Source organism: Sphaeramia orbicularis, chromosome 17, assembly GCF_902148855.1.
Source record: "Sphaeramia orbicularis chromosome 17, fSphaOr1.1, whole genome shotgun sequence".
Taxonomy (NCBI): Eukaryota; Metazoa; Chordata; class Actinopteri; order Kurtiformes; family Apogonidae; genus Sphaeramia; species Sphaeramia orbicularis.
Window position 1 is genome coordinate 30113210 of NC_043973.1, and position 26654 is coordinate 30139863.

The 26654-nt window shown below is 35.1% G+C and overlaps 1 protein-coding gene across 3 annotated transcripts in view; it reads right to left on the reverse strand.

Moving 5' to 3' along the window:
- Positions 1–794: 794 nt before the first annotated feature.
- Positions 795–26654, reverse strand: part of pde1cb (phosphodiesterase 1C, calmodulin-dependent b) — a 179426-nt gene continuing 153566 nt past the window's right edge. For all 3 annotated transcript variants that reach the window (XM_030160949.1, XM_030160951.1, XM_030160950.1), the window contains 7 exons: positions 26407–26527; positions 25199–25280; positions 21220–21340; positions 14972–15147; positions 9522–9758; positions 5765–5827; positions 795–4042 (listed from right to left, as the gene is read on the reverse strand). In XM_030160949.1, the coding sequence (XP_030016809.1) occupies positions 4026–4042; positions 5765–5827; positions 9522–9758; positions 14972–15147; positions 21220–21340; positions 25199–25280; positions 26407–26527 (817 nt within the window). In that variant the 3' untranslated portion in view covers positions 795–4025. The remainder of the gene's footprint in view (positions 4043–5764; positions 5828–9521; positions 9759–14971; positions 15148–21219; positions 21341–25198; positions 25281–26406; positions 26528–26654) is intronic.

Here is a 26654-nt window from a genome sequence, read left to right on the forward strand (position 1 = left end):
GATTTTATTTTTGTAAATCAAGGTCAGCCCTAATCATACATATCAAATAATCATTCATTTTAGATTTTTTTTTTTTAACCCTTTAAACGATCTCTTTTCATCCTGATGTCACTACATTTTTTGATGCAAAAAACATGTTTTTTTGTTTTGTTTGTATTTTCAAAATACTACATAAAAATTGGATTACATATTATTTGATTTTTGCAGCCTGGCATATGTCAATGATTAACAGCAACATTAACAACATTAATAAATTAATTTAGACCCTCACCTCTTAAATGAAGCCCAGATATCAGTAAAAGCAGCATTTATGCCTTAATGGCTTACAGATCAAAAACAGTGGTTCTAATGGAAGAAATAGTGCATTTTAGGCACACTTGGCAGACAGATGGTAGTCTTGTAATTTTCTTTTGTTTACAATGTGCACATTTTAGTTGGTGGCCAGAATTTTAAAGATCATGCAAAAATGAACAACTTTTGAATTCTAACCTTATTTAAATTGTGAAAAATAATATGAAGTGTTTTAACAATAAGTACAAAGTGTGCCTAAAAAGCACACCTGGATACCGGAGGGTTAAGACATTTCAGCTTGTTCATGTTATTCATATTTTTAAGGAAAGTTTATAGATGTAAATATTTTCACACTGTAAGTTGACTGTTTTCACTGTTATTATTGTACTGGTCCAGCCCACTTTAGATCATATTGGGTTGAACGAGGTCCCTGAACTAAACTGAGTCTAACCCCCCTGCCCCTGGTGTAGATGTTTGAGAAATGACGAGAGACAGACATGATCTGAGCCCTTTGAGTCCAGATTTATTGATACGGCTGTGCAGTCACATAGCATGGTGGCACATGCGGCCGCTTGGCCAGCATGGGATAGTGACACACATGTGCATGCACATACATGCGCACACACACACGCACACACATTCATGCCGATTCACTGTCTCGCATTCCATCTGTCAGTTCAGGGATGTAGTGGAAGGTTCAGTCAGGTCAGTGTTCCTGCTTTCCTGATTTAGCAGAAAAACTGACATTTGATCCGGTGCATAACCAGTAGTGATTTGATCTTCAGATTAATAGAATGTAAACATATTCAGCCTGATGGGGATAGAAAAATATAGAACAGTTGGATCCTTTAAGAAGAAAAGAAGTTCTTATTTGTTCATATGTGTTTGGTTAGTTAGAAGATCCACTGCATCGCTTTGTTGCTTCTTCAACATTTTCTCTCTCTCACACACTCACTTCCACACACACTCATTGATAGAGCAGGTCACAGTGAGGAGATCAGAAATGCACATTAAGTATTTTCTGGCAGTTTCACACACACACACACACACACACACACACACACGCACACACACACACGCACACACATGCTCACACACATACGCTCACACACACATACTTTACATCCGTCTACGTTCAGTCACTAAAACAGTTTGAGATCAGACTAAACAAGGAAACAAAGCATTAAACAAACAACAAATAATCTGTCCCATAGTAACCATTACAAAACACCATGTTTAGAAGTCTTTACATGTCATAAATACAGCTATGTTTCTGATTATGGTTGGTATAAATTCCTGTTAAATATTCATACAGTAGGCTATCACAGTAGCAAGTGAAAGATAGAGCAAACTACAAGACTGTACATATGTTGGTCCCTTGGTAGAGAAAATAGATTCTGCTTCACCAAGTATCAGGCAGGCTATTTGAAGGATGCAGTTGCTTTTCTGTATATGTAGTTCTATTTATAAATCTAATTTGCTAATTTACTTTAATTACGCTTTAAATTTACAGTTTTTGAGCCACTTTAAATTTTTTTACTGACTTCAGAGCTGGTGGAATCAAACATATCGAACAGACACACACACAGAGGAGTGACAAAATGAACAAGAAAAGGCTGAAAGGTGTACTTTCGGAGTCAAAAAATGAGCCAGTTAACATAAAACACACACTAACACTAACTGCACAAAAACAGCTAAAAAAAACCTTTCAGATTGTTAAGGAAAAAAAGCAGAATATACCATAAATATACTATTGGAAATACTATTCACTCTGCAACATCGAACTCCTGACTTTACAGAAAGACTGTGGTGAAAATAAAAGTCTTCAAAGTGTAATAACAGGAGGAGTTTTACTCGGTCCATCGACTGTACCTGGATTAACATGACATCACAAAAACTCATTTTCCTACATGTGAAGAATGTTAAATTGAAGGATATATATATTAGGCACACATTCCGCCAGCTGGCTTGCTAACCACTGACTGTATTTTTTATTGTATTTTTTTTTTTTTTAGGTAGAAAGTAGCATGGTTCCATTGTGTGAAAACCAGTATAACCCAGCATGTTCACTCTGTCATATAAAACCGGGGTTTCTCTTATTTATTTTTTTTCCCAAACAAAGACACTGAAAAGAATCCACATGGTTCAATAATTACTATTTATATAAATTTTTAAATGTTAAATTATTTTCCCTTTTTGAGCCCCATATATACACATATTACTTTATTTAGAAGTCTACACACGCCTGCTGAATGTAGTGATTTTTCATACTAAAAGTTTAAAATTAAGGAGAAAAAAGTGCACGTTTAGTAAAACATATTATGCAAATACTGCCAAAATGCTTCTTTCCTTTCAGTTACGACTATATAGTAAAAGCTGAAGCAGCACTGCAGAAGGTCAATATGTTATTTAATGCACAGTAAGCGATATTTGCATTGTCTATACACAACGTTACAAGCCTTAAAAAAACAGGAAGTGGATACACTTTGGACTCGTAGCCATCACGAAAGCCTGGTGGGTTCAGCTGGGTAATAGTCAAATGAGCATATTGTAAACACGTCGATTAAACGTAAAAGATGAAAAAACTAGCAAAAAAAATACCTATGGAAGAATTATCTCTAATGGAGCAACGATATTGACATTTTGCTACAGCTTAAATACACATAAGAAGGCATCGAGAAGTGTTTTTTTGACAGTGAAATGCACAACGAGGACACGAAAAATCAGTGACCGAGGAAATCAGACACATGTTCGTAGGAAACAAAACAACGTTATGAAAAAGGTAAACAAAAGAGTGTATATATTACAAAAACTTCAATGTATTCCTGTGATATGTCTGAAATGCAAAAGTCACGTTCTAATTTTTCACTACCGTATCTTACATTATATCCAAAAATATGGGCTGTAGTATTTCTGCTCCTCCTCAGGTCTGTGCGTGTACAAATGTTCAACAGTCGAGAGGACGAACACAGAGAACGATATAAACACAACAGCCTTAAAAAAAACGCGTAAAGTCCAAGGGAAGCATGAAGTAAACAAGTTGAAAATCTGAGCCACAAATGGTGGTAAGAAGACATTTTAGTAGCATCAGTGGACATTAGAGACCCCCAGCAGGAGCTTGTAAAGCACAGGGAGAAAGTAGAAGCATAATCAGTGATTTTTGGACTTTTCTACATTAAACAAGTGTGTTTACGACTTGTTAGTACGAGTTTCCGTCATGTACTGTACACATAATATACTGTATAAACCGCGTGGCAGCTCTATTCTGTGTTAAATCTGCAAACAGGAAAGTAAAATATAGGATCTGTACAATGGCTACATGTTGGCGGCTAAGCTAAACACACAAGTTGAAGTGAGGTTAAATATTGTCAAATGAAAAAAAACAAAAGCAACATTTTCAGTGTCAGTCTTTGAAAGGCTCCTCCTCTTCACTGTTGCAGCTATGAAATAGTTTGTAGGAATTATAGCAGGAAAAGAGGAATAATAATAATGCACACGGGTAGAGCCGCAAGCTCCAGGGAGAATAAACATGGGGAGGAAGAAAAAAAAAAAAAAAAGAAGACATGAAGAGGAATTGAAGGTGTCATATTCTTGTTGTCCTGCAGAGGGTGACAAAGCCCCATGAGTAGCTCTCCCTCCAACGTGAGTCAGACTTCTCCCATCCGGGTGAAAGTAGGTTTAGGCGGTGGTGCAGCAGATATGAAACGGTGTGGTGGAGACACTGGGCAGGTCGTCTACTCCATTATCTCAGCTTTAGGAAAACACAAGACAAAGATATGGAGGAATGAATCTGAGGAAATGCAGAACAAACTGATACCGTCTCCTGTTACTGATCAGATCCAGTATCGTGCTTTTGCTGTATGTAAAAAACAAAACAAAACTGGTTTAACCTCCTGAGAACTGGGAAAGTAAAAGTTTTGGCCTTTTCATTCATTCATTTGTTTCGAGCAGAAGAAAAAACAACATTTTTACGTGTACAAGGAACTAATATCGGAACAAATACTTTAATAAACAGGGGTGTAAGAAAATATCGGTATCGCAATATATCGCGATATTTCACTTCACGATACTGTATCGATATTAAAAAGTACTGTATCGATATATTTAGGTATTTATTCAAATGCAGACATGGCTGAGGTTCATTTTTTTTGTTTTTTAAGCTCTCTTTTTTTTTTTTTTTGTATCCTACAAAAGTACTATTGTGATATTGAATTCATAAATGTAGTTTTATGAAATTGATAATGCTGTTTTGTTAAATAATTTATAATTCAAGCATCCTAAAAGCACTTTTTACTGTGTGAAAGAGGCGAATGTTTGTTTTATTTATTGGAAATGCACAAAAATAATGTTCTGATGTTGGATGACTCAGGGACTGAACACTATGTGTTCTTTTCACAATAGAATACAAACATTTAGGCAGGATCTGAAACTGTAATGTCAGTAAAACATTATTTATTTATTCATTTATTTGTGTGTTTTTTTGTACTGGTGAAGCTGCATGTTAAAAATTTATTCATCCAAATGCTGCACTATAAGTTTTTCCAGGAAATAATCTTTAAAAAAAAAAGAAACAAAACAAAAAAATATCTCCTTGTTAACAGTGTCGTGATATATCGCAATGCATCGTATTGTGATCCTAGTATTGTGATTTGTATCGTATCACCAGATTCTTGCCGATACACACCCCTATTAATAAATAAAGGTGATCGAGACAATATAGCAATTGCCATGTACACTAGTAATAAAATAAATTCAATATGTACTGCTCAAGAAGGAGTGGGAAGAAGAAAACTGATTAAATCCCACCTCCATATCACATTTATACAACATAACACATTACTTTTGCTTCCTTAAAATAAAGTTACATCTGTTTAAAGTCCTAATAATGTAAATATCAGATAGCAAATAGATTAGCCTTTTAACATTAAATGACTGGAAACAGCATTTTCAGATGTTTTTTTAAGTAAAGTTGTGAAACTCCTTTCCCTACATGTCTTTTAATGATATATTTTTTTGGAAAAGTCCATTTTGCTTCAGTCTTCTCAATATAATCAGATATAATGACCTTTAAATTTACTCTGAGCTTTTCTGAACATCTACATAAATACCTGAAAATACCGGATTTTCACTGAATAAATTGGCTCAGTTCTTTTGATCAAACATCCACGAATTTAGTGTCACATATGAGGAAGAAAAATATGAGACTCACACATACTCTAAGCAAAAATACTGGAAAAATAGCTGTTTTTACTTGCAATTGACTAATTTGATCAAGTAATCACTACAGCTGTCTCGTGTCATTTGGTTTGGATGCTAGTCCATCCATCTATCCTTAGAGAGAGGTCAAGCTTTTAGCATATATTGATAAAATAAGTGAAGTTGTGAAACTCTTGTTCCCTATAGAGGACAAAAATGCTTTGCTGGGACTCAGGAGGTTCAAAGTCTATCATGTGAAAAGTTGAAAAGTACTCACCATCGACTGTTTTGTTCTTGTTTTCTACACTGTCTGGAGATTCAGCCCCTTCAGACAACTCTCCTGAAGAACACACATACACCATTTATGTAGAACGTGGTTTAACTGTTTTTTATCTAAATTCAACAAATAAGAATAATAAGAAAACAGAGCAAGACAAACATTTACAGAGAGAAATGTTGTTTATTTCAGTCAGTAATCGCGAAAAAAGCACCAACTAGTCAAAAATGTTAAATCATTTTGGAACCATTAATCCTATCAACACGTGTAAATAATTCATGTCAAATGCAGTTTCTCAGTGTTTTTTTAACGTTATAAAATATGATCCATTTGGACATGTAGAAGTTCCGTTATGAACGTGGAAACACTGTCATCTTTTACAACACTGATTCACCAAAAAAACACATGTAGGCTGATAAATGACAGTAGTTATAGACAGTTATTTTTAGGTCAGTTAATGATAGATTTTGTTGGAAAAGTCCATTTTGCTTCAACTTTTTCGATATGATAACTTTTGAATTCACTCCGACCTTTTCTGAACATCTATATATTTAAATTAACCCTTTCATGCATACTGGTCACTACAGTGGACAGCTATTCTACAGCTTTTCTCTTCTATATTCATGGATTTTGTTGTTTTGTTTTGTTTTGTTTTGTTTTACACATATCTTTATTAAAGTTTTAAGACGCTACATATCTTTTCTGACATGAATTGGTAACATTTTGTAATATCTCTTCTGAGCATAAACTCCTAGAATCACAAGTCCTCCTCATAGTTCTCACACAATTTATCAGTAAATACATGTTTCTGTGCGTCAAAAATTAAACGTGTGGTGTCCAGCTGAGTGGACATTTTTGCAACTTCATGAAAAATAGGTCCATAAGAATTTTTTTTTTCATTATTATTTTTTTTTTATGTATTTTTTAAAATTATTTTTATTTTATTTCATTTATTTATTTATTTTTTTTTCTGAAGAAAATTTTCAATTGCATTGTTTTTTTTTTTCATGCCTGAAGAAAAATAAAAACACTAAGAAAAAAAAAAGATTAAGGTTCTCATAATTTGTGCATGAAAGGGTTAAATACCTGATTTTTACTAAAAAATGCAAAATGTAGTTGTTAATATAATAAATCATCATAAAAGGAAGTTTATCTGTACTTAAAACTTCATTTGGCTGTCTCAATAAATTAGCTGTAGGTCTTCAAGTGTTAATAGCAAAACACTGCATTATATAAAATATGTTTAATAAAAATGCTATTTTCTGTTTTGAAAAGGCAGGAAGAGAAATTAATTTGTTTATAATTGCTGTTTCTTTGTTTCCAGACAGGGAAATAAAAAATGACTTTGCGCTTGTTGGTTTTGAAATGAAAATCAAGCCACTGTTATATTTTCATTTCATTATTTCTGTTTATGAAAATGTGGTCAGACGTGTCAGATACGTTTGCTGTACTCAAAGCACCCGATTTAGCTTTGTTTTAGGTCATTATACCTAACAGTACAATTTAGTACTTTAGTAGTATAAATTTAGTTTGTCATCAAAAGCACTATTTAGTCTGATCTCTGCTTTAAAGTGAGTTTAGCTTTTATTTGATCCTGATGCTGTGAATATCACTCGTCTGTGTCTTTAATAAAGTGAATTAGTGATGAATCACCCTCATGCATGAATCATCCAACAGTCATAGCTTCTTTTATGCATGATCCATGATGAAGAGGCAGGAAAATAGACATGTGACAAAAATAGTGTATTGTGAATATTTTAGACCCCCCCCCCCCTTAAAAAAACATTGCCAAATCATGTTTTGAGGGGAGCTCATGTGTTATTAAGAGGAGTGGAGCTCCCCCTGGCTCCTGTTGTTCACACCCTGCATAAATATATACACAGGTTGCAAACAAACAATTCCTACAGTAGATTTTCTATTATATAAAATTCAACAAGCAGAAGAAAAAGTAGTAGTAATATTGTTGTGCATAATTCAAGTACTGCATTATGTATTAGTTTTGGGTCGAATGCTAAATTAGGAACAATGCATTGTTTGATTCATGTATTAAGTTATTGATAAAGGTGAAAAGCCCTTGAGGCGTAAGATTAAATATAGGGATGTCCGATAATATTGGCCCACCGATATTATCTGCCCGATATTGGCATAAAAATGTAATATCGGTGAATATCGGTATCGTTTTTTTTTGCCTATCATTAAAACCGATAAATAATGCTTTGATTTCGCCGGCATTTACCGACACGTAAATGAAGTGTTGTTTGTAGCTGAAAGAAATGTGCAGTTTTCAAAACTGTATGGTAGAGTTGCTACACTGTAATAGACTCATGGAGGGAGGGAGAGAAAATAAATAAATATGGCATTTTTTTCACAAGTTAATTTGAAGTATGTATGTATTCTTTGCACAGACAGTGAGCAAAAGCTTGCTGCAAAACAAATCTACCCACAGGTACAAATAAAGTCACCTTGAACCTTGAACCTTTACATTTTGAAAGCCTTGTTGCATTTGAGAATGCATCCAACGGGGCATCACAATAAAATTAGGCATGATGTGTTAATTCCATGACAGGAGATATGTGATGTTACCTAAAATTAGTTTAATATCCCACATATATCGGCAGTGGTATCGGTAGATATCGGAATCGGAAATTAAGCGTTGGACAATATCGGCATATCGGTTTTTGGCAAAAAAGCCAATAGTGGACATCCCTAATTAAATAACTTTATACTTCCTCCGACTCTTTTTCGACCATGCAAATTCACACATGTACTTGAAGATAGATTCTGTTCATTTTAGGGATGTAACGATATGAACATTTCACATCACGGTTATTGTGACCAAAATTATCACGGTTATCATTATTGTCGCTGTATTGTTGAAATTGTGCTCAAAATGTTCAAAAAGTACTAATACGCACTGAAATAATTTAACCAAGTTGTATTTTGAAAAAAACAAAAAACAAAAAACAAAATAAAATAATAGGCACAATGTACTTTCTGTTGGCAGAAACATTCAAATATTAACATGTAAACATCAAACATACAAATGTGTATTAAAGATGACACCTTATTGACATTGTTTGACCATTTTCCATATCAAATTTGAATTGATTTAGTTTATTTTTCATAGATAGATAGATAGTCAGTCTCTCTCTCTTTCAAAATGCGGTAAACAAGGTTATCATGATAATTAGAATTTACACTGTAATACTAACCATCGGGAATTTTACCGCGGTTTATCCTTATACCGGTAATCGTTACATCCGTAGTTCATTTAAATGTTATTTTGTTTCTGTCTTATTTTGCTTTGTTTCTTTGCATGTTCTAAATAAAGAAAAGAAAAGAGAAAAAAAGAAAAGAAATTTAAAAAATAAAAGAAATAGTAATAGTGGAAGAATTTCACCTACTTTGCCCATCTGTAACCCCTAGCTCAACCTAAACTTTCACTTATCATTTTAATAGAGTGCAGACGATGCTTTAATACTTTTAGTCTAAACGCAAATGCAGGAGAGTGGAAATACATTTAGTGGCTTTTGCTGAGGCAGTGTAAATACAGTAATTAGAATATAAATTAGGAAGTGATATAAATCTCATCCGTCACAGTGAAAAGAGCATGAAAAAGGGTCAGGCAGAAAATGGGCTTAACAGTCACCTTGGCTCAGACGATAACTCGGGACACAGATTTTGCCACAGAGGAAGGCATATGTTGTGTCTTTTAAAGCACAGTGCGCAGTAGGATTATGCAGTTAAAGGGATGTACCATTCTGTAGGAGTGGGTTCTTGTGGATGGCGCTGCCAGGCTCTAATCCTGGCTCGGTTTGGTCTCCGTTGCCGTCTGCCGGTCTGCTGACCTCCGCCGGCTCCGACGCCTCCCCCTCCAGATCGTCCTCCTTTGGCTCAGGCTGTTCTGGTTCCACGTGGACCTCCTGGGGCTCCATAGTCTCCTCGTCCTGCTGGGCCTGCTCCTCCGCTTCCCTTTTAGCCCGCTCTTCTGCCTCTGAGGATGCACGAAGCGGAAAGGCAGGTTCACATTCGTTTGTGTTTGTGTGTGTTAATTCACAACATTTTACAGTGAAGGTGAATCTGAGCTGTAGTGGACCGTCTGAGAGAAGTCATGAGAGTCTGGTTTCACATCAGAACAACCAGGGATGCACCGATACCACTTTTTTTCCAGACCGAGTACGAGGGGTGTAACAAAATATCGGTTCTGCAATATATCGCAATACTTCATTTCACAATACTGTATCGATATTTTTAGATATTTATTCAAATGCAGATATTGTGGAGGTTCATTTAGTTTTTTTTTTTTTTTTCTTTTTTGTTTATATTTGATTTATTATTATTTAACACTCTTTTTATTAAATAATGTTAATTCCTTTGTTGGGATCGCACAAAAATAATGCTATGATGTTAGTTCTGAACTAATAGAATATGAACATGTGAGCAGGGTCTTAAACTGTGATGTCTGTAAAACATAATTTAAGTTTGAACACAGGAAAATTTTGTGATATAGGATTAGATCCTGTTGTGATCAAATAAAAATGTGTCTTGTATTTGTGCAGATTTCTGGTATAATTCAATTCTTCCAGGAAATAATCTTTTAAAAAAGAAACAAAACCAATACATTTTTTTTTTGCCTTTTTAACAGTATTGTGATATATCGTGATATATTGTATCACGATCCTAGTATTGTGATTTGTATCATATCGCCAGATTCTTGCCGATACACACCCCTACCGAGTACAAGTACTTACATTTGAGTACTTGCTGATACCGAGTACCAATATGAGTACTTAATAATACCATTCCAGTTCTTAGTTCCTTTTGAAAATGTGCTTTATTGTCGTTGTCATTAGTCTGACTGTAACGAAGTGCTGCTACTGACATTTAATGCGTTGGAATGAGCGTTTCTCAATCAATCCACCAGGGGGCGCCACTCTATATTAACCATAGTGGACGAATACCACGAATACCACGAATACCAAGATTTTGAAAAATCTCCACACTGCTGACATTACTCCTCCACCGTGTACCTGCTGCACTTAACTGCAAATGTCCCGCTACTGTAAGTGGTATTAGTGCAGTTGTATCAGAGTACTTTTATGAGTACGAGTACAAGTAGACACGCTGAGTATCCGACCCAATACTGGTATCGGTTTCGGTGCATCCATAAGAACAGTGGGTTGACTTAAAGGGGCAATATCATCAGCCTCATAGCATATTTGTAAGTCTAAGTCAGGGGTGTCAAACATGCGTCCCGGGGGCCAAATGCGACCCGCCAAAGGGTCCAGTTCGGCCCCTGGGATGTTTTTGCCCAGTGCAAAAATCCCACAGTCTTGAATTAAATTAAGCAAAAAAAAAAAAAAAAATTTGCTTGAATTAAGGAAAAAATCTTGAATTAAGCCAAAAAAAAAAAAAAATCTTCAATTAAGTAAAAAAATCTTCAATTAAGCTAAAAAAAAAAGGCAAATTTAGCAAAAAATCTTGAATTAAGCAAAAAAAAATCTTCAGTTAAATTAAAAAAAATCTTGAATTAAGCAAAAAAAATCTTGAATTAAGTAAAAAAAAAAATCTTGAATTAAGCCAAAAAAAATCTTCAATTAAGTAAAAAAAAATCTTGAATTAAGCAAAAAAAACCCAAACCTTCAATTAAGTAAAAAAAAAAATAAAAAATCTTGAATTAAGCCCAAAAAAAATCTAGAATTAACAACTTGATTTTTTTTCTTTGTTTTAGTGCAAAAAATAACATTAAATTATGAAAATATTTACATTTACAAACTATCCTGTAACAATAAAATGTGAAAAACCTGAACAAATATGAACAACCTGAAATGTTTAAAGAAAATTCAGCACAATTTGAATAGTTTTTCTGCCTGTTCCTCAGTGTTTAGTGTCTTTGTAGATCTGATCCATAATGCACTTGAACAAATGATAAGTTGAGGAATAATATTGTTAAAATTGCACTAAATTTTCTTATGTTTTTAAAATTAAATTTCAGTTTTTTCAGGTTTTTTTTTTTTTGATACTTTATAAAAGTAAATATTTTCATAATTTAATGTTTTTTTTTTTTTTTTTTACACTAAAACAAAGACAAAAATCTGGAGTTATCATTATTTATAGGTTATTATATTATTATTTTACTGGTCCGGCCCACTTCAGATCAAATTTAGCTGAATATGGCCCCTGAACTAAATGAGTTTGACACCCCTGGTCTAAGTCATATTTTTGGATAAATTGTGGTATCTGTGTTACTTTACTCTCCTAATGCAGATATCACAATTTGGCCAAAAATATGACTTGGGCAATTATGCTATGAGGCTAACGATATGTAATATTTGTACTTTTACATATTGGAGAAAATCTAAATTTAGTATAAAGAGCTCTTAAGTTAAGCCAAAGACGCCAAAGTATTGCACTGTAGAGATATGACATGAATATATTTCAAATCAATGGTTCTACTGATTTACATGAGGGAGTAGTGAGTCACTCTGCTGGTCTGACCATGAAGATGAAAACTAACACCAAAGTGTCAGAAAGTGACAAGATGGGATGAGAACGGCTAAGAAGCAACTTTTAGAGTCAAAGAAAATGCCAAAGTGATAAAAGCTAGAAGCACAGTTGTTGTTTTCTCCACTGGACGCAGACAGAAGTGAGAGTTCTAAAGAGTTTGATGCTGAAATCTTAGCATTTCTTCTACGCGGTTGAGTCTGATTATGAGGCTTATGAGAGTATTAAGTTATTATGTGATGGTATTATCTTTGCTAAGTTTACTGTTTGTTGATGCATGACTCAGACTAAACTGTGACAGTTCTGACCTTGCTGATTCCAAACAGATCTTTAGTGCAGCTACTGACAACACAAACTGTACAGAAAACAGTTGGTTCAGCTTTGACTAGTGATGTAGTTCTCAAGACCGGTCAGTCTTGAGACCAATTTTTTTGTGGTCTCGGTCTTGTCACGGACTCAACTCATTTGGTCTCAGTCTTGTTTTGGTCTCGACTCTCTTTGGTCTTGGTCTTGGTCTTGGTCTCGGACATAGCGGCCTTGATGGGATTTGTATAAAAACTGCATCATCACAGAATAGTATCATTATTTATTATGCGCCCTCTTCAAATGCAACCAGTCAGATGCATCTATTTTGAAAACATGTTATATTGTATACATTTTCTCAACGGACACTGCCAGCCTTCCACAGTCCACTAGTCATGTACAGGGTGGGGAAACAAAATTTACAATGAACATTTAGTTGTTTTTTCTCAACAGGCACTACGTCAATTGCTTTGAAACCAAACATACATTGATGTCATAATCATACCTAACACTATTATCCATACCTTTTCAGAAACTTTTGCCCATATGAGTAATCAGGAATGCAAACGTCAAAGAGTGTGTGATTTGCTGAATGCACTCGTCACACCAAAGGAGATTTCAAAAATAGTTGGAGTGTCCATAAAGACTGTTTATAATGGAAAGAAAAGAATGACTATGAGCAAAACTATTACGAGAAAGTCTGGAAGATACTGTTAAAGAAGAATGCGAGAAGCTGTCACCCGAATATTTGAGGAACACTTGCGCAAGTTTCAGGAAGTGTGTGAAGGCAGTTATTGAGAAAGAAGGAGGACACATAGAATAAAAACATTTTCTATTATGTCAATTTTCTTGTGGCAAATAAATTCTCATGACTTTCAATAAACTAATTGGTCATACACTGCCTTTCAATCCCTGCCTCAAAATATTGTAAATTTTGCTTCCCCACCCTGTACTTCTCGAGACAATTTTTTGTGGTCTCAGTCTTGTCTTGGTCTCGGTCTAGTTGGTCTTGACTACAACATTAGTTTTTACAGTGGCTGTTTTCGGTCTAAAAACACAGCTGATGCAGCATGAGAGGACTGTAAAGCCCCGTTTCCACTACATGGTATCGGCTTGACTCGACTCGACTCGACTCGGCTCGGCCTTTTTTGCGTTTCCATTACAAAAAAAGACCTGGAATCTGGTACCCAGTACTACTTTTTTGGTATCACCTCCGCCGAGGTTCCAAGACTGGGGACCAGATACTAAAACGTGACGTGTACACACTGCAGACCACTGATTGGTCAGAGAGTTGTCTCTGTGACCCACCGTTTTACAAAAAACAGATGTGGAAGTGGACAGTAAATGTAGCGGTACATTAATCTACATGATAACAGCCCAAAACTACACCATGGTTGGTCGAGGAGATTCAGTCTTTGGTGGCCGACGTAAAAATTCACACGAGACAACACGCAATGAGCGAGTTTATCAGCAACTCTCTGAGCAGACAACATGGAAGTGACACGGCGCATCCAGGTACTGTAAAGTGGGTAGTATCTTGTAATGGAAACGGTCTTCAGGAATACCGAGTCGAGCCGAGCCGAGTCGAGCCGAGCTGGTTCCACGTAGTGGAAACGCGGCATTAGAGACAGTATTTTGACTGAATGTCAAAAAAAGTGGCTCTGAGTTTTAGTTTGACAAAGAAAACTTGACGATACCATAATACAGATGTGAGTAAACAATAGCCTTTATACTTTATTCAGTGGGTGATACAGTCTATGGAACCATAGTGTTGACTTGGTTTTGGTGTTCCAGTACGTAATTTTCCCCTGAGGTTTAGATTTTTGAAAGTCAATACTAAAAATAACCCTTTAAACATCACAAATGAAAACATCTTGCAAACTGACGTTGTATTATCAGTCAGAATCCCATTCAACTAAAACAAAACAGCATTGCCGACACTGAAACTGGAAGGAACTACAATAAAAGGACTGATGATTGAGGGGTAGAAAGAAGCTCCTAAATGAAACTAGTAAATCCACTGTTCAAATATTCATTAACTTTTAGAAATTAGTTTTAAAGTTTCAATTATCAGATTACTTCGTTCACGCCTGAGAATTTGTTTTCTCTGTATTTCCATTTTTACTCTTTAAATTGACATTACAAGCTCACCACCCACAGTAAAAGGCTTCAACAGTAAGATGCTAAAAGCCAGTTGTTCTCTGAATAAAATAACCCTCACACTTTAAGTCAGCACAATGTATTGAAAACATCCCATCCTATATTCAGGTTGTAAAGGGTTGCCATCTTTCTGTGCCACTTTTCCCTACTCTGTGAATATTATGATCCACAGCTTTGACGCTCCTCCAGTCCATAAATCAGCACCATTAAACCACTTTATCTGTTCTATGAGTGTTGTACCTTTAGCAGCCTGTGCTTTCCATCTCTCCCTGTTCTGATAAACCTCTTCGTTCCATAGCGCCTTGAAGTTCTTCATGTCCACTGTCAGCAAAGAGCTCTGGCCTGATGCGCTGCTGTCGGAGCCCATGCTCTTCACGCTGTGCCTCTTGGCGTCCTCCGAGCTAATACTGTTCAGACTGGACAGAACGATATAGTGAAGAGGAGGAAGAGGAGAGTTAATTAAAGGGAAAAGGTCATGTGATTGGCTCTGTAAGGCTTATATCGGCTAAAATTTGCTTAGAGGTCTTATTTCTGTCTTTGTGCATAAGAAATCAATCTAAGTGAATCCCCAAAGGAACTTTGTGTTGGTAAATGCAAGTTCTGCAAATGTACAGGATTTCAGTTCTGTTCAACATGTTGATGCTCATATGAACTATGTTTTCAGCTCAAAAATGTCCAATTTCATCACAATTAATGCTATATTTTCATGTCACAAATGGCCAAGTTATATTTGAACTGAATTTACCTGAAAAACAAATATTCTATTCTTTTAGATTCCCCAATTTTTCTTCCCAGATTCTCTTCGACATATCACATGTTTTATTTTTACAGGTTCAATATGGAGTATGATGCTGATCCATCCTGCTTATGTTACGCCAATACATACATGAAGAATGTCACACATCACTGTTTAAATCAACAGTTTTATAATAATAAGCATTTTTATAAAGAAAGAATAATTCTCTATATTGTTATTTACTCTTTAGCATGATGATAAACTATACAATAAATAACTGTGATCCTAGTTTTTGCACAGGGATCATTAGTGTAAACGGTGACATGGCTGCAGAGCATCAGTATGATGGGATCCACAACAACCATGTCACATCTGTCCACTGACACATTTAGTGTTTTTGTGTCAGCTGTTATTGTTTTAGATCCACAATACTAACATTTATGAAGAAGAGGAGAATTAGCAATAGTAAGTCTATAAGTTTATTCCTAATAAAGTACTGGTACTGACCAGAGCATCATGGGTAATGTCACGTCCGTCCACCAGCAAAAGTTTTCACATACACGTGCTATTCAAAATCCAATATTTCTGAAAATAGAGCTTCCACTGTCAAATAATATCAGTAGTCTGTGCACAAATGTATTAGCATTATTTCAACACAGTTCTATGCATTTATGACAGCTTTTTTTTTTTGACAAAAATGGCCACTCATTTGACCCCCTAAGTAAATTTTAGCTGATATACAGGTCTATTGTTTACCATCTTAGTTTTGTACACACTGATATTTAGTATTTACCACTGAAAGCACTTGAATCAAGTTATATTTTACATAAATGCACATTTTGACTTGATGGATGAAATGTTAGAACATTGCTAAATAACTGCATAGCACAACAGTTTAGGACACAGATTAGGATACTTCATTTGAGCACAACAAATACCACATTTATGTCAATGTGACCAGTGTCGAGTGGGGTTACAACCACAGCCTGTGTAAAATTACTGGCCTGAGGAACAGTGATATTACTCATTGGTTTCTCTGGTGCAGTTTTGAAGCAAATATCTTATGAGGCTGTTATCATATTGGAGCCTTTTGGAGCCAGAAGTTACCATTTTTGGACAAAACTGGTAGAGCCCAAGGGGTCACATGTGAGCTAATGTTAAACGCTAGCTCACTGACTTGGTAAAACAGTAAACTTCATCAGGTACAGTGTAGTAATATTTTACACTTTTGCTAGTTTAACCTTTGAGCTGTAAGGAAATGATGTGTTTTGTTAAAGGGCTTATATTTTGCTAAACCCATTTTTATTAGTGTTTGGTTCATTTATTTGTGTATTTGGACCTTAATAGTTCCAAAAGTTTGAATTTGAACCCTCCAGGTGCTGCAAAGCTATCTTTATATTCATTTTAGCAAAAATCAAGTGGATTTCTACAACTCATTTTAATTCCTGCTTAATTTGTTACGTTTTATAACAAGTTATGTCACGACATTTGCAAATATAAGTTCAAGACTTCCGGTGAACATTTCTCCGAGTATGACATAATTGTCTGTCAGCAGCAGCGGTTGTAGTAAAAACGTAAAATATGTACAAACTTCGAGCCAGTTACCTAAAATGTTCAGTTGTCGGTTGTATACGAACACAAGTGGCTGAACATAACAGAAACCACAGTCAACAGCCTGGAGGGGGTGGGCTGTGAAGTGGCTCATTTGTATTTAAAGGGCAAGCGCTCAAAATGCTCGTTCTGGTGTCATTACTCAGAAATAGCGCTGAAGGTGGACCTGTGGAGTTGAATTAATGAAGAATTCAGACCCAAGCAGAGCACTTACAGTTTATGTAGACCACAGGGAAATGTTTTGAAATGTATAATTGCATTTAAAAAATCAAAATATCACTCCTGTAAAAAAGCCAAAACTGAAAGATTGATTCTGCAAATGATCAAGCTGTCATACAGAGCTGTCACTCAACACCTGACATGTCAGATATTCTTCTACAGCTTCTGTTTGTCCTTATGTCTGATTAACAGATGAAACATTTATAGGTAGACCACCATATCACTTAGTAAAGATTCTAAAATGAATGAGACTGAGACTGGAATGAGCTCCAGTGTCCGGTGACTGCTGCCAAGGAGTTCCCCGTTCTGGAAAACAAAGCTATTTCAGTTCTGTTCCCTTTCTCCCCAACCTATCTATGCGAGATGGGCTTTTCAAGCATGACTGATATAAAGATGAAAAAAGAGAGAGATTCAGAGCTGTTGAGGAAGATTCGTGTGTTTTTCTTCAATTCCTGCAAGAATATCAGCTTTGCGTTCAACTAAACAGGCCTGGGTTTCACACTGAGTAACTAAATTGAGCCTAGATTTGCATTATATTTCAATAAATATACTTTTTGTGACATTTTTGTTAGGTGGTGTGTCTTGTGATTTTTTTTTCTAATATAAAATATGTGCCATGGCTCAAAAAATAACAATATTTTTATTTGGAATTTGGAAGAGATGTTGGTAGTTTAGAGAATAAAACAAAAATGCTCATTTTACTCAAACACATACCTACAAACTTAATTTGTAAACTGTAACTCTGTAAACTTAATTTGATTCTGATTTGAATTGATAAAGCACTTTGTGACTCTGTCTGTGAAAAGTGCTCTATAAATAAAATTTACTTTACTTTAATTTACTTTACAAATCAGGGGTGTCAAACTCATTTTAATTCAGGGGCCAAATACAACATGATATGATCTAAAGTGGGCCAGACTAGTAAAATAATATAAATAATTGGATAAGAAATTTTGAGTGATAAAAGTAAAATTCCATAATGAAAATGTTTATATCTACGAATTGTACTCGAACATAATATGAACAAATACAGTACAAACAAAAAGTTAAGGATATTTCATTTTTTGGGGTCTTTTTTTGTCATTTTTGCCATTTGTAAATAAAACTATGGTCATTAAAAAAATGTGTTTCAATTCAATTCACACACAAAAAAGTAAGGAGTACTGTGCAAGAATCCAAACTTAAAAAAATAGCCCAAAAATTAAAAACATCCTTAACTTTTTGTTTGTAGGGTATGAACAACCTGGAAATTCCTAACAAAAATAAGTGCAATTTGAACAATATTATGCCTTAGTTTATCATGTATACATGTGCATCACAACTTAGAGATCACAGTGGATCTACAAATACACAAAATAATAATAATAATAATAAACTTTATTTGTATAGCACCTTTCATACAGAAATTGTAGCCCAAAGTGCTTCACATTGATTGAAAAAAATACAATATTAAAATACATTTAGATTTGATTAGAAATACAATAAAATAAAAATAAATATAAAAACAGCACACATTAAAAAACATTTAATAACTGGGAGAATATTATTAAAATTCCACATACTTCTCTTAAGACATTTCAGATATTCACTTTTTTTTTTTTTTTTATAAAAGGCTAGTCTATAAATGTAAATATTGTTGTGTAATGTAACTTTTTTTTACACTAAAACAAAGCGAAAAATCTGCAGTTTTCAGAATTTATAGGTTATTATGATAGTATTTTACTGGTCTGATCATTTTTAGATTGAAATGACATAAAATTATTTTAACATCCTTGATTGTTACTATCTTCAGTAGGGCTGCTCGATTATAGAAAAAAAAATAATCACGATTATTTTAGCAATAATTGAAATCACGATTATTAAAAACGATTATTTGTTAACCTTAAAGTTGTTTATTTTTTCTTGCAAAACAATGTAAGATATACTCTTTAAATATAAATAAAGCTTTTAACCATTAAAACAAAGTATGTTCACTTTTGTACGAAACCAAAAAATCTTTGAATGCAAATAAGTGTACTGTAAATTCAAGTATGTTTCCTTTTGTAAACAAATAGTGCACTGGAATTAAACTGCTCTAGACTTGCCATAGAACTGGAGCAATGAAAAAAAAAAAAACTCACGTAAAGTGCAAATTATAAATTCAAGTATGTTCAGTGTAGTATGAAACATAGTAATTTCAGTGACGTGCCGTGAGGTTTCAGTTAGGTTAATATGGGAGTTGCAGTGTAAAGAGATTCGGAGACTGAAGATTGCATTGTGGACGAAGTTGTAGACTGAGTTTTTTTTATGTGTTTTAGTTTTTCATAAGATTATGATAAAGGTCGCGGTGGTTAAACTTTAGATGGTTAAAAAGGTTTGCTGTGTTACCGGTCGGTGCGGACACAACTACAAAACACTTTTTGCACGTAATGGGTTTTTGCTCTTCATCAAACCCAAAGTGATTCCATACAATTGAATTTGACTTGCCTTTTTTGTTTGCCAAGCACTTCTGCTGCGATTCTCCTGCTATTTTTCCAGACTGCTAGGTACAACTTTCCTCTTGGGGTGGACCTGCCGGCTAGCAGGCAGCAGTAGCTTAGAGGGGGGCAGGGCAGAGCAGCTCATGGGAGCTTGCGTGCGCGTGAATTAAACAACTCAAAATTAATAATCGTTTTTTTCTCGATTACATAATTTTTGTAATCGTTGCGTGTAATAATCGAAATCGTAATTGAATTTCAATTAATTGCACAGCCCTAATCTTCAGTGTAATTTTTGCATTTCACAAATTCATCCCAGGGGCCGGATTGAACCCTTTGGCGGGCCGGATTTGGCCCCCGAGCCGCATGTTTGACACCTGTGCTATAAATTGTAAAGTCAGAGAAAGTGATAATTTTGCAGTGGTCTCTTATTTATTTATTTTTTTTCCAGAGCTGTATGTCAACGGGTCGTTAAAGGAGGAAACAGACAGGTGGATAAGCAGAGGCAGACAGAGGAAGCAGAGGTAGTTACAGGTGATTGAAAGCAGCTATAAAGGTTTTGAATGAATGGTCCAAGGGAACCCTGAAGCGCCCAGGTGTGTATGTAGACAGGGAAAAAGCACAAACGGAAATGCTATCTGAGATTTCCACTCGGTTAGCTTCGACTGGAGACCCACTGAGTGATGTTAATGACTGCTGTTGAGGAGAATGGGGAGGCCGGCATTGATGTGCAGGTGCAGCAGAAGATGCAGAGCCAGTCAGGGTCTCTAACTACTGCCTCATTTCCTAATAAGCACACTTCACAAGACATAAAGTTTAAACAAATAAAAGAGGCACAGTTTTTAATCGATCTTTCTCCGGATAGTTAAACATAAGTGAGTCGAGCTCTAATTTTTTTTTTTTTTTTTTTTTTTGGAGTTTCAAAGTTTTAAATCACGACACACTGCAACAGCCTGTTTTGTCTGCAGGAATGCATTCATTAAAGTTGCTTGATTCCGTAACTGGAGACCCCATTGTGTATGCCGACGCAGTAGGGAGGCCTATTCTCGATCACTGCTGGCGAGGCAAACTTGACTAGCATCTCTAAAATGTCAATTTCAAGGTGTGCGCTCTGCCTGATGAAAGGTGAAGATATTTCCACGCGCAGAAATGAATTAGTCATGGGAGCCTCATCAGTTGTACTCAATACGTACGTTAGCTCAGCTGTTATTGCGGAGGAGATGCTGAGGTTTAATCACATCTTCGAATGTTCTGTTACTCAGAGATGTTTGTAGGGTGGGTTGAGAGATGGATAATAGCAAACATTGAATTTTCTATTCTTACCTGCTGATTAAAAACACTTGTACTGTGATTTGCATAGTCACCCACTTCCATATGCTCCCTCCTTACACAGTTCTACTAGTCAACATTTTTTTCAGCAGCTCCTGATTGATCATTTTGTGCGGAGATAAAGCACTGGAGCTAACCTTGAGCGTCGAAAGCCTGCAAGACCTGAATGGGTGGCCTCGTCGATGAGCGGTGTGACAATACGTTCCATCATGTCTGTCAGCACAGTGAAGGTGGGCACCACAATGAAGTCGATGAACCCTGCAGATAAAAACATGAGCAAATTTACAACATATTGTTAGGGTTTCAGTGCAGCGTTGCAAAAAAAAAAAAAAAAAAAGAAAACAGATTTTTTCCTTTATTCATAAATGACTCCGACCATTATACAATGGACACCTTATTGGATTATTTAAGCAAGCGCTGTTCATTTTTCATAATCGTGATAACTGTTTTAATTCAGCTGTATTAAATGAAGAGGTCATATTTTCACCAGTTCTACTATGTTGTTTTGTTTTCCACCATTCATCCTCTTTGCACCCCTTCTTCTGCTTTGGTTTAATGCAGTGTTTTTCAACCTTGGGGTCCGGACCCCACATGGGGTTGCCTGAAATTTCTAGTAATTGATATAAAAAAAAAAAAAAAAAAGAAATGTACTAATAAATAAATATATGGTGAGTTGACAGAGACAATCACAATCCATAAAAGACATGACAAACTATAAAGCTGAAACTGAAACACTGTGGTTCTGTTTATCTTTCAAATGTTCATTGTGGTCAGTTTCAGATGCTGCAGCTCTTTCATAATTCATAGTTTGAGTTCTTGTTTGTTCAGTATTAATTGTCAGCCTTGTAAATCCAAGCTGGACTGACTGTACATATCCTGACCAAGGAAAATAAAATTCTCACTTTGTGCAGTAATCTACACCTGGCTTTTCTGCCTCCATCCATAAAAATATACATTATATAGGTTAAATGTGGTCTAAAATTAATGTTTTTTTGCAACATAGTATAACAAACTATTACATGATCAAAAAAAATTAATTTTAGCAAAAAAAAAAAAAAAGTTTCCATTTTGAAAGTCTGAGGTTTGCCTGAAATTTGTGATGTTAAAATGGGGTCATGAGTTAAAAAAGGTTGGGAACCACTGGTTTAATGTCACCAACATGGAGAATTAGAGCCACAAACCATCCAAACGTATGAGTGATTTGAACCAAATTTCAGAAAATGTGCAAAAAAAAAAAAACATGCAAAAGCAGTTGCGGAAAAAAATATTAGACCACCCTTGTTTTCTTCAACTTATTGTTAATTTTAATTCCTGGTACAACTAAAGGTACATTTGTTTGGACAAATATAATGATAACAACAAAAATAGCTCATAATAGTTTAATTTCAGAGCTGATATCTAGTCATTTTCCATGTTTTCTTGATAATAACCAAAATCACTTCAGTTCTTACATCAGTATCTATGGCATTGTACCGACAAAAACAGTGCTTTTAGGCATTCCATGTTTTCTTTTCTGTCTGTTTTAATCACATGATACACACAGGAGGTAGTACTTCATTGCATAATCATTGTTTTTAATGACTTTTGATGGTCTAATATTTTTTTTCCGTGACTGTACATTGTGTGCTTCCATCCTCTACTAATATGAGTTTATAATCAGAGCTGGTTCTTCATAATCATCATCTTCACCATGGTATAAATACCTGCCAGTCAGCTGTAGGTCTAGGTTTTGATGTCTGTACTGAACCACTGGTCTGGTCATAAAATGTTGCTTTAACCCATAAAGACCCAGTGTTACTTTAGTGGCAGTTCCCAAACAAATTTTTCTCTCTATTTAACCTTTCATAAGTTATTTATCACCATTTACTGTAATATTATCTTCTGTATTTTGCTTTTTTTTTCAATGAAAATCTGGTATTTTTCATATTTAATTCATTGATCATGTAGATGGTCATAAAAACAGATTGAAATTGATTGTCATAATATTAGAAACAGATAAAAATGAAGAAAACGTGACATTTTCAACAAAATATATCATTAACTGATCATAAAACCAGTGTGTCCATCCACTGTCATTGATAAAACTCCATGGGGTTTACTGGTGAAACAATCTTGGTGTTTCCATGGTAACTACAGAGCCTCTGAATGTCCAAAAGGATCATATCTGATGACCATGAAAAGATGACAAACTGCACTTTACACCAATTATTTACATGTATTGATAGGATTAATGGATCAGCAGGTATTAAACAGTTTAGATCAGTAGATGGTTTTGGTCGCTGGTGGCTGTTTGGGTCTTTATGGGTTAAACTTTTCCACAATTTGTCAAAGCCTTTTTCTAACATTTCTTTCAGTAGCTCCTCAGGCATGGCTGTGTTCCACTACTGTTTCCATCTAAAATGTGATTTACCTGTGTTTCTTATATTAAATCAGTAAACACTGCATTAGGTCAACATCAATGCAATAACTTTTCTACCTCTCCAAAGCAAAAAATATTTGTGATATTTTGAGTATTTTTCAGTGTCATGTTTTAACAATTCTAATAAAAACACCTGAATGGAAACTCAATTTCTGTTCCAGTGTTCAATGTAATAACTGTTTCTTCTTCTTCATCAGGTGTAGTGTTGTAAAGTAACTAAATAATAATACTTCACTACTGTACTCAAGTGTGTTTTAAGAGAATTTGTACTTTACCGAGTTGTTTATATTCTGTTTACTTTCACTTTTACTTCACTACATTTCCGAACTCATACTTCTACTCCAATACATTTTTAATGCACAGTATCATTACTATTTACAAAAATAAATATCAAAGGAAATTTGGTGTTTTCACTGCTGAGATTACTGGTGACTGCAACAAAGTCAGGGAGCTGATTTGTCATTGGGCCTAATTGTGGAACGCGCAATTGAAAATGACGGTCCACACCAAGGTTATTATCGTTATCGAAAACTAACGAAATGACGAAAACTAGAATTGAAAAAACATTTTGGTTAACTGAAATAAATAAAAACTATAATTAAAAGAAAAAAAAACGATAACTAACTGAAAGTGTATAAAAATTATGGATAAAATTCCCTTTGTTTTCATTTTTGTCAATGTCGGATTGATACGAAATAGGTTTATTTCACTCCAACAATTTTAGCTGTTGGCACCATACGACACTTTACGGTGTGTCACTTGGTTTAGAGTCGTCTTCTGGTCCCCACTGTACCTGGAAACATGGAGACTAAAGTAGCAGAGTCCTGTACGCGAATATGACAGCAAAGAATAGAAAAGATATGAAAAAAATAAAACTAAGCATTTAGAAAAAAACAAAAACTAATACAAAGTAGCAAACCTGCTGTAAAAACTAATTAAAACTAACTGAATTAGAGAAAAAAACAAGTCAAAACTAAATAAAACTAAAACTTTAATGAAAAATCCAAAACTATTATAACCTTGGTCCACACTCAAATTGTCGATCTGCTGATAATGAAGTGTAATGTCGGCTCCATGTTTCGAGGTGCCACATAAGCATCATAGTTTTTTTTTTTTTTTCTTTCTTCTTTCAATATTCTGACATTTATAATACCAGCAGTAGCCAACTCCTGTTGAGGTTTTTGAAACCTCATTTTTGAAGTGTGTGATGTAAGCACCATTTTCAATATTTGGACTGCTTGTCTTTTACTTTTACCATGTTTTAAAATCCTGGATAAACTTTATAATATTCCAAATTCTAACTGCTTTGGTTGTTATTAACATGTACTTGTACTTTTGCTTTCATTACTTGTGTACATTTAATTGTAGATTACTTGATATACTTTAGTACAGTAAATACTAGACACTTACAGACTTTAACTTCAGTCACATTTCAGTTGTTGACTTGAACTTCTACCAAAGTCATTTTTTGTTATGGTACCTGTACTTCTACTTAAGTATGACTTTCCAGTACTTTATACAACACTGATAAGGTGTAAACTACAGTATTATTAGCTTGATAATAAATAGTGCCATAGAATAAATATTACAGTTCTTGGAAATGTATTGGAAGTGAAGAAAAACCCCATAATAATAAAAATGTTTTGCTAGTATGTGGTTGCAGGATGTGGTCACAAAATGGATTTTTGATCACGTACCGATCTGGGACTGGGCAACCATTGTGGACTTTCGGTCACAGAGAGGAGAGAACGGGAGCCCGAGCTCTGCCTCTTTGTCCCCCTGGAAAAGAAAAAAAAAGTCATCAGTCAACCATCTCAGCCTTAAGTTTCTAGAAAAATGCACTCTGCCCTCCAGGCCCGACACACAGAAGTGAACACGGACGTACACAACCACTGTGTACACACACTCACACTGCTGCCATACACCATATGCTCACACTTCTATCAACAGGCTTTGGATTTGTCTGGCCCCCGCTCTGAGTGCTTTTGAGCCACAAATGTGTTTCATTTTCTCATCTGATTTGCCACAAACAGATGAGATGTGGAGTCAGAAGGCAATGTTCTTCAGAGAAGTTATTTATCGACAATTCATATCCCGAGAGACAAAGGCCTTGTGAAAGCAGCCACGGTAACAATAGCACTGATTATGAGAACCATGTGGATTAATAATGGAAGAGATGAAAGCGCCGTGGCACCAGCTAAATGACTGCCCCTCTTGTTGACATTTAGAAATACACTAGTTGATATTTATAGACAAATGCAATGTTTTATTAAAGAGTTACTGCTCTACATATGAATGTGCTGTGACATGATGGCATAGTTTGTTAAAAAGGACAAAGAGCAAATTGTACGGTTATGCATCTCACTAATGTAAAGTACTACTGTATTAAAGAACTCACACATATTCTTTGTGTTAGACTACATGGATGGAACACAGAAAATATAAAAAAGTGCTAACATTTCTAGAAGGAAAATCTTTGACTTAATCTTTAACATAAATTAATGCGTCTGGATTATAAAACATTAAATTAATGAATCAACACATCTGGGAATTAATATTTTAAAATATTTTTTTTTCAATGTAGACAATTCTGGCAAATGTTTTTCAAAATTTTCACTGTTATTTTCCCTCATTGTCACTGATTTTATTAATATAATTTGTAAAACAGTTGTCTTTCTCCAATCTGAATTATTAAAGTTCTTCGACAGACTGCTGGAAACGATCCTAAATACCAACTCCAAAAGTGGAGCTTTTAATACTTGAAATCGAGTGTTTGTCTGTCGTCCAACAGGCACTAAAACTAAAAGACACATTGTTTTATTTGTATGCATGTAATTGTCCTACAGTACACACTAAACAGCCTTGTGATCCACAACTCCATGATCCTCCAGCTGCAGGTGCTCACCTGTCTGAAGAACTCCTCCAGTAGGGAGGTGGTCCAGCGGTGGTGGAGGTCCCAGCTTTTGGCTGGATGGCTGATATCTGCTGTGTGCAGGAGCAGGGACAGGGCTTTGGGCTTGTCAATGCTGCAAACAAGAGAAATGGCAACATTACAAAGTGGTAAAAGGGTCGGTTTAGGTAAAATCATCGGATTGGCCCAGGTTTCCTACTGGCCATATCTGATTTGACACTTCTACAACATGAGAGATAAAT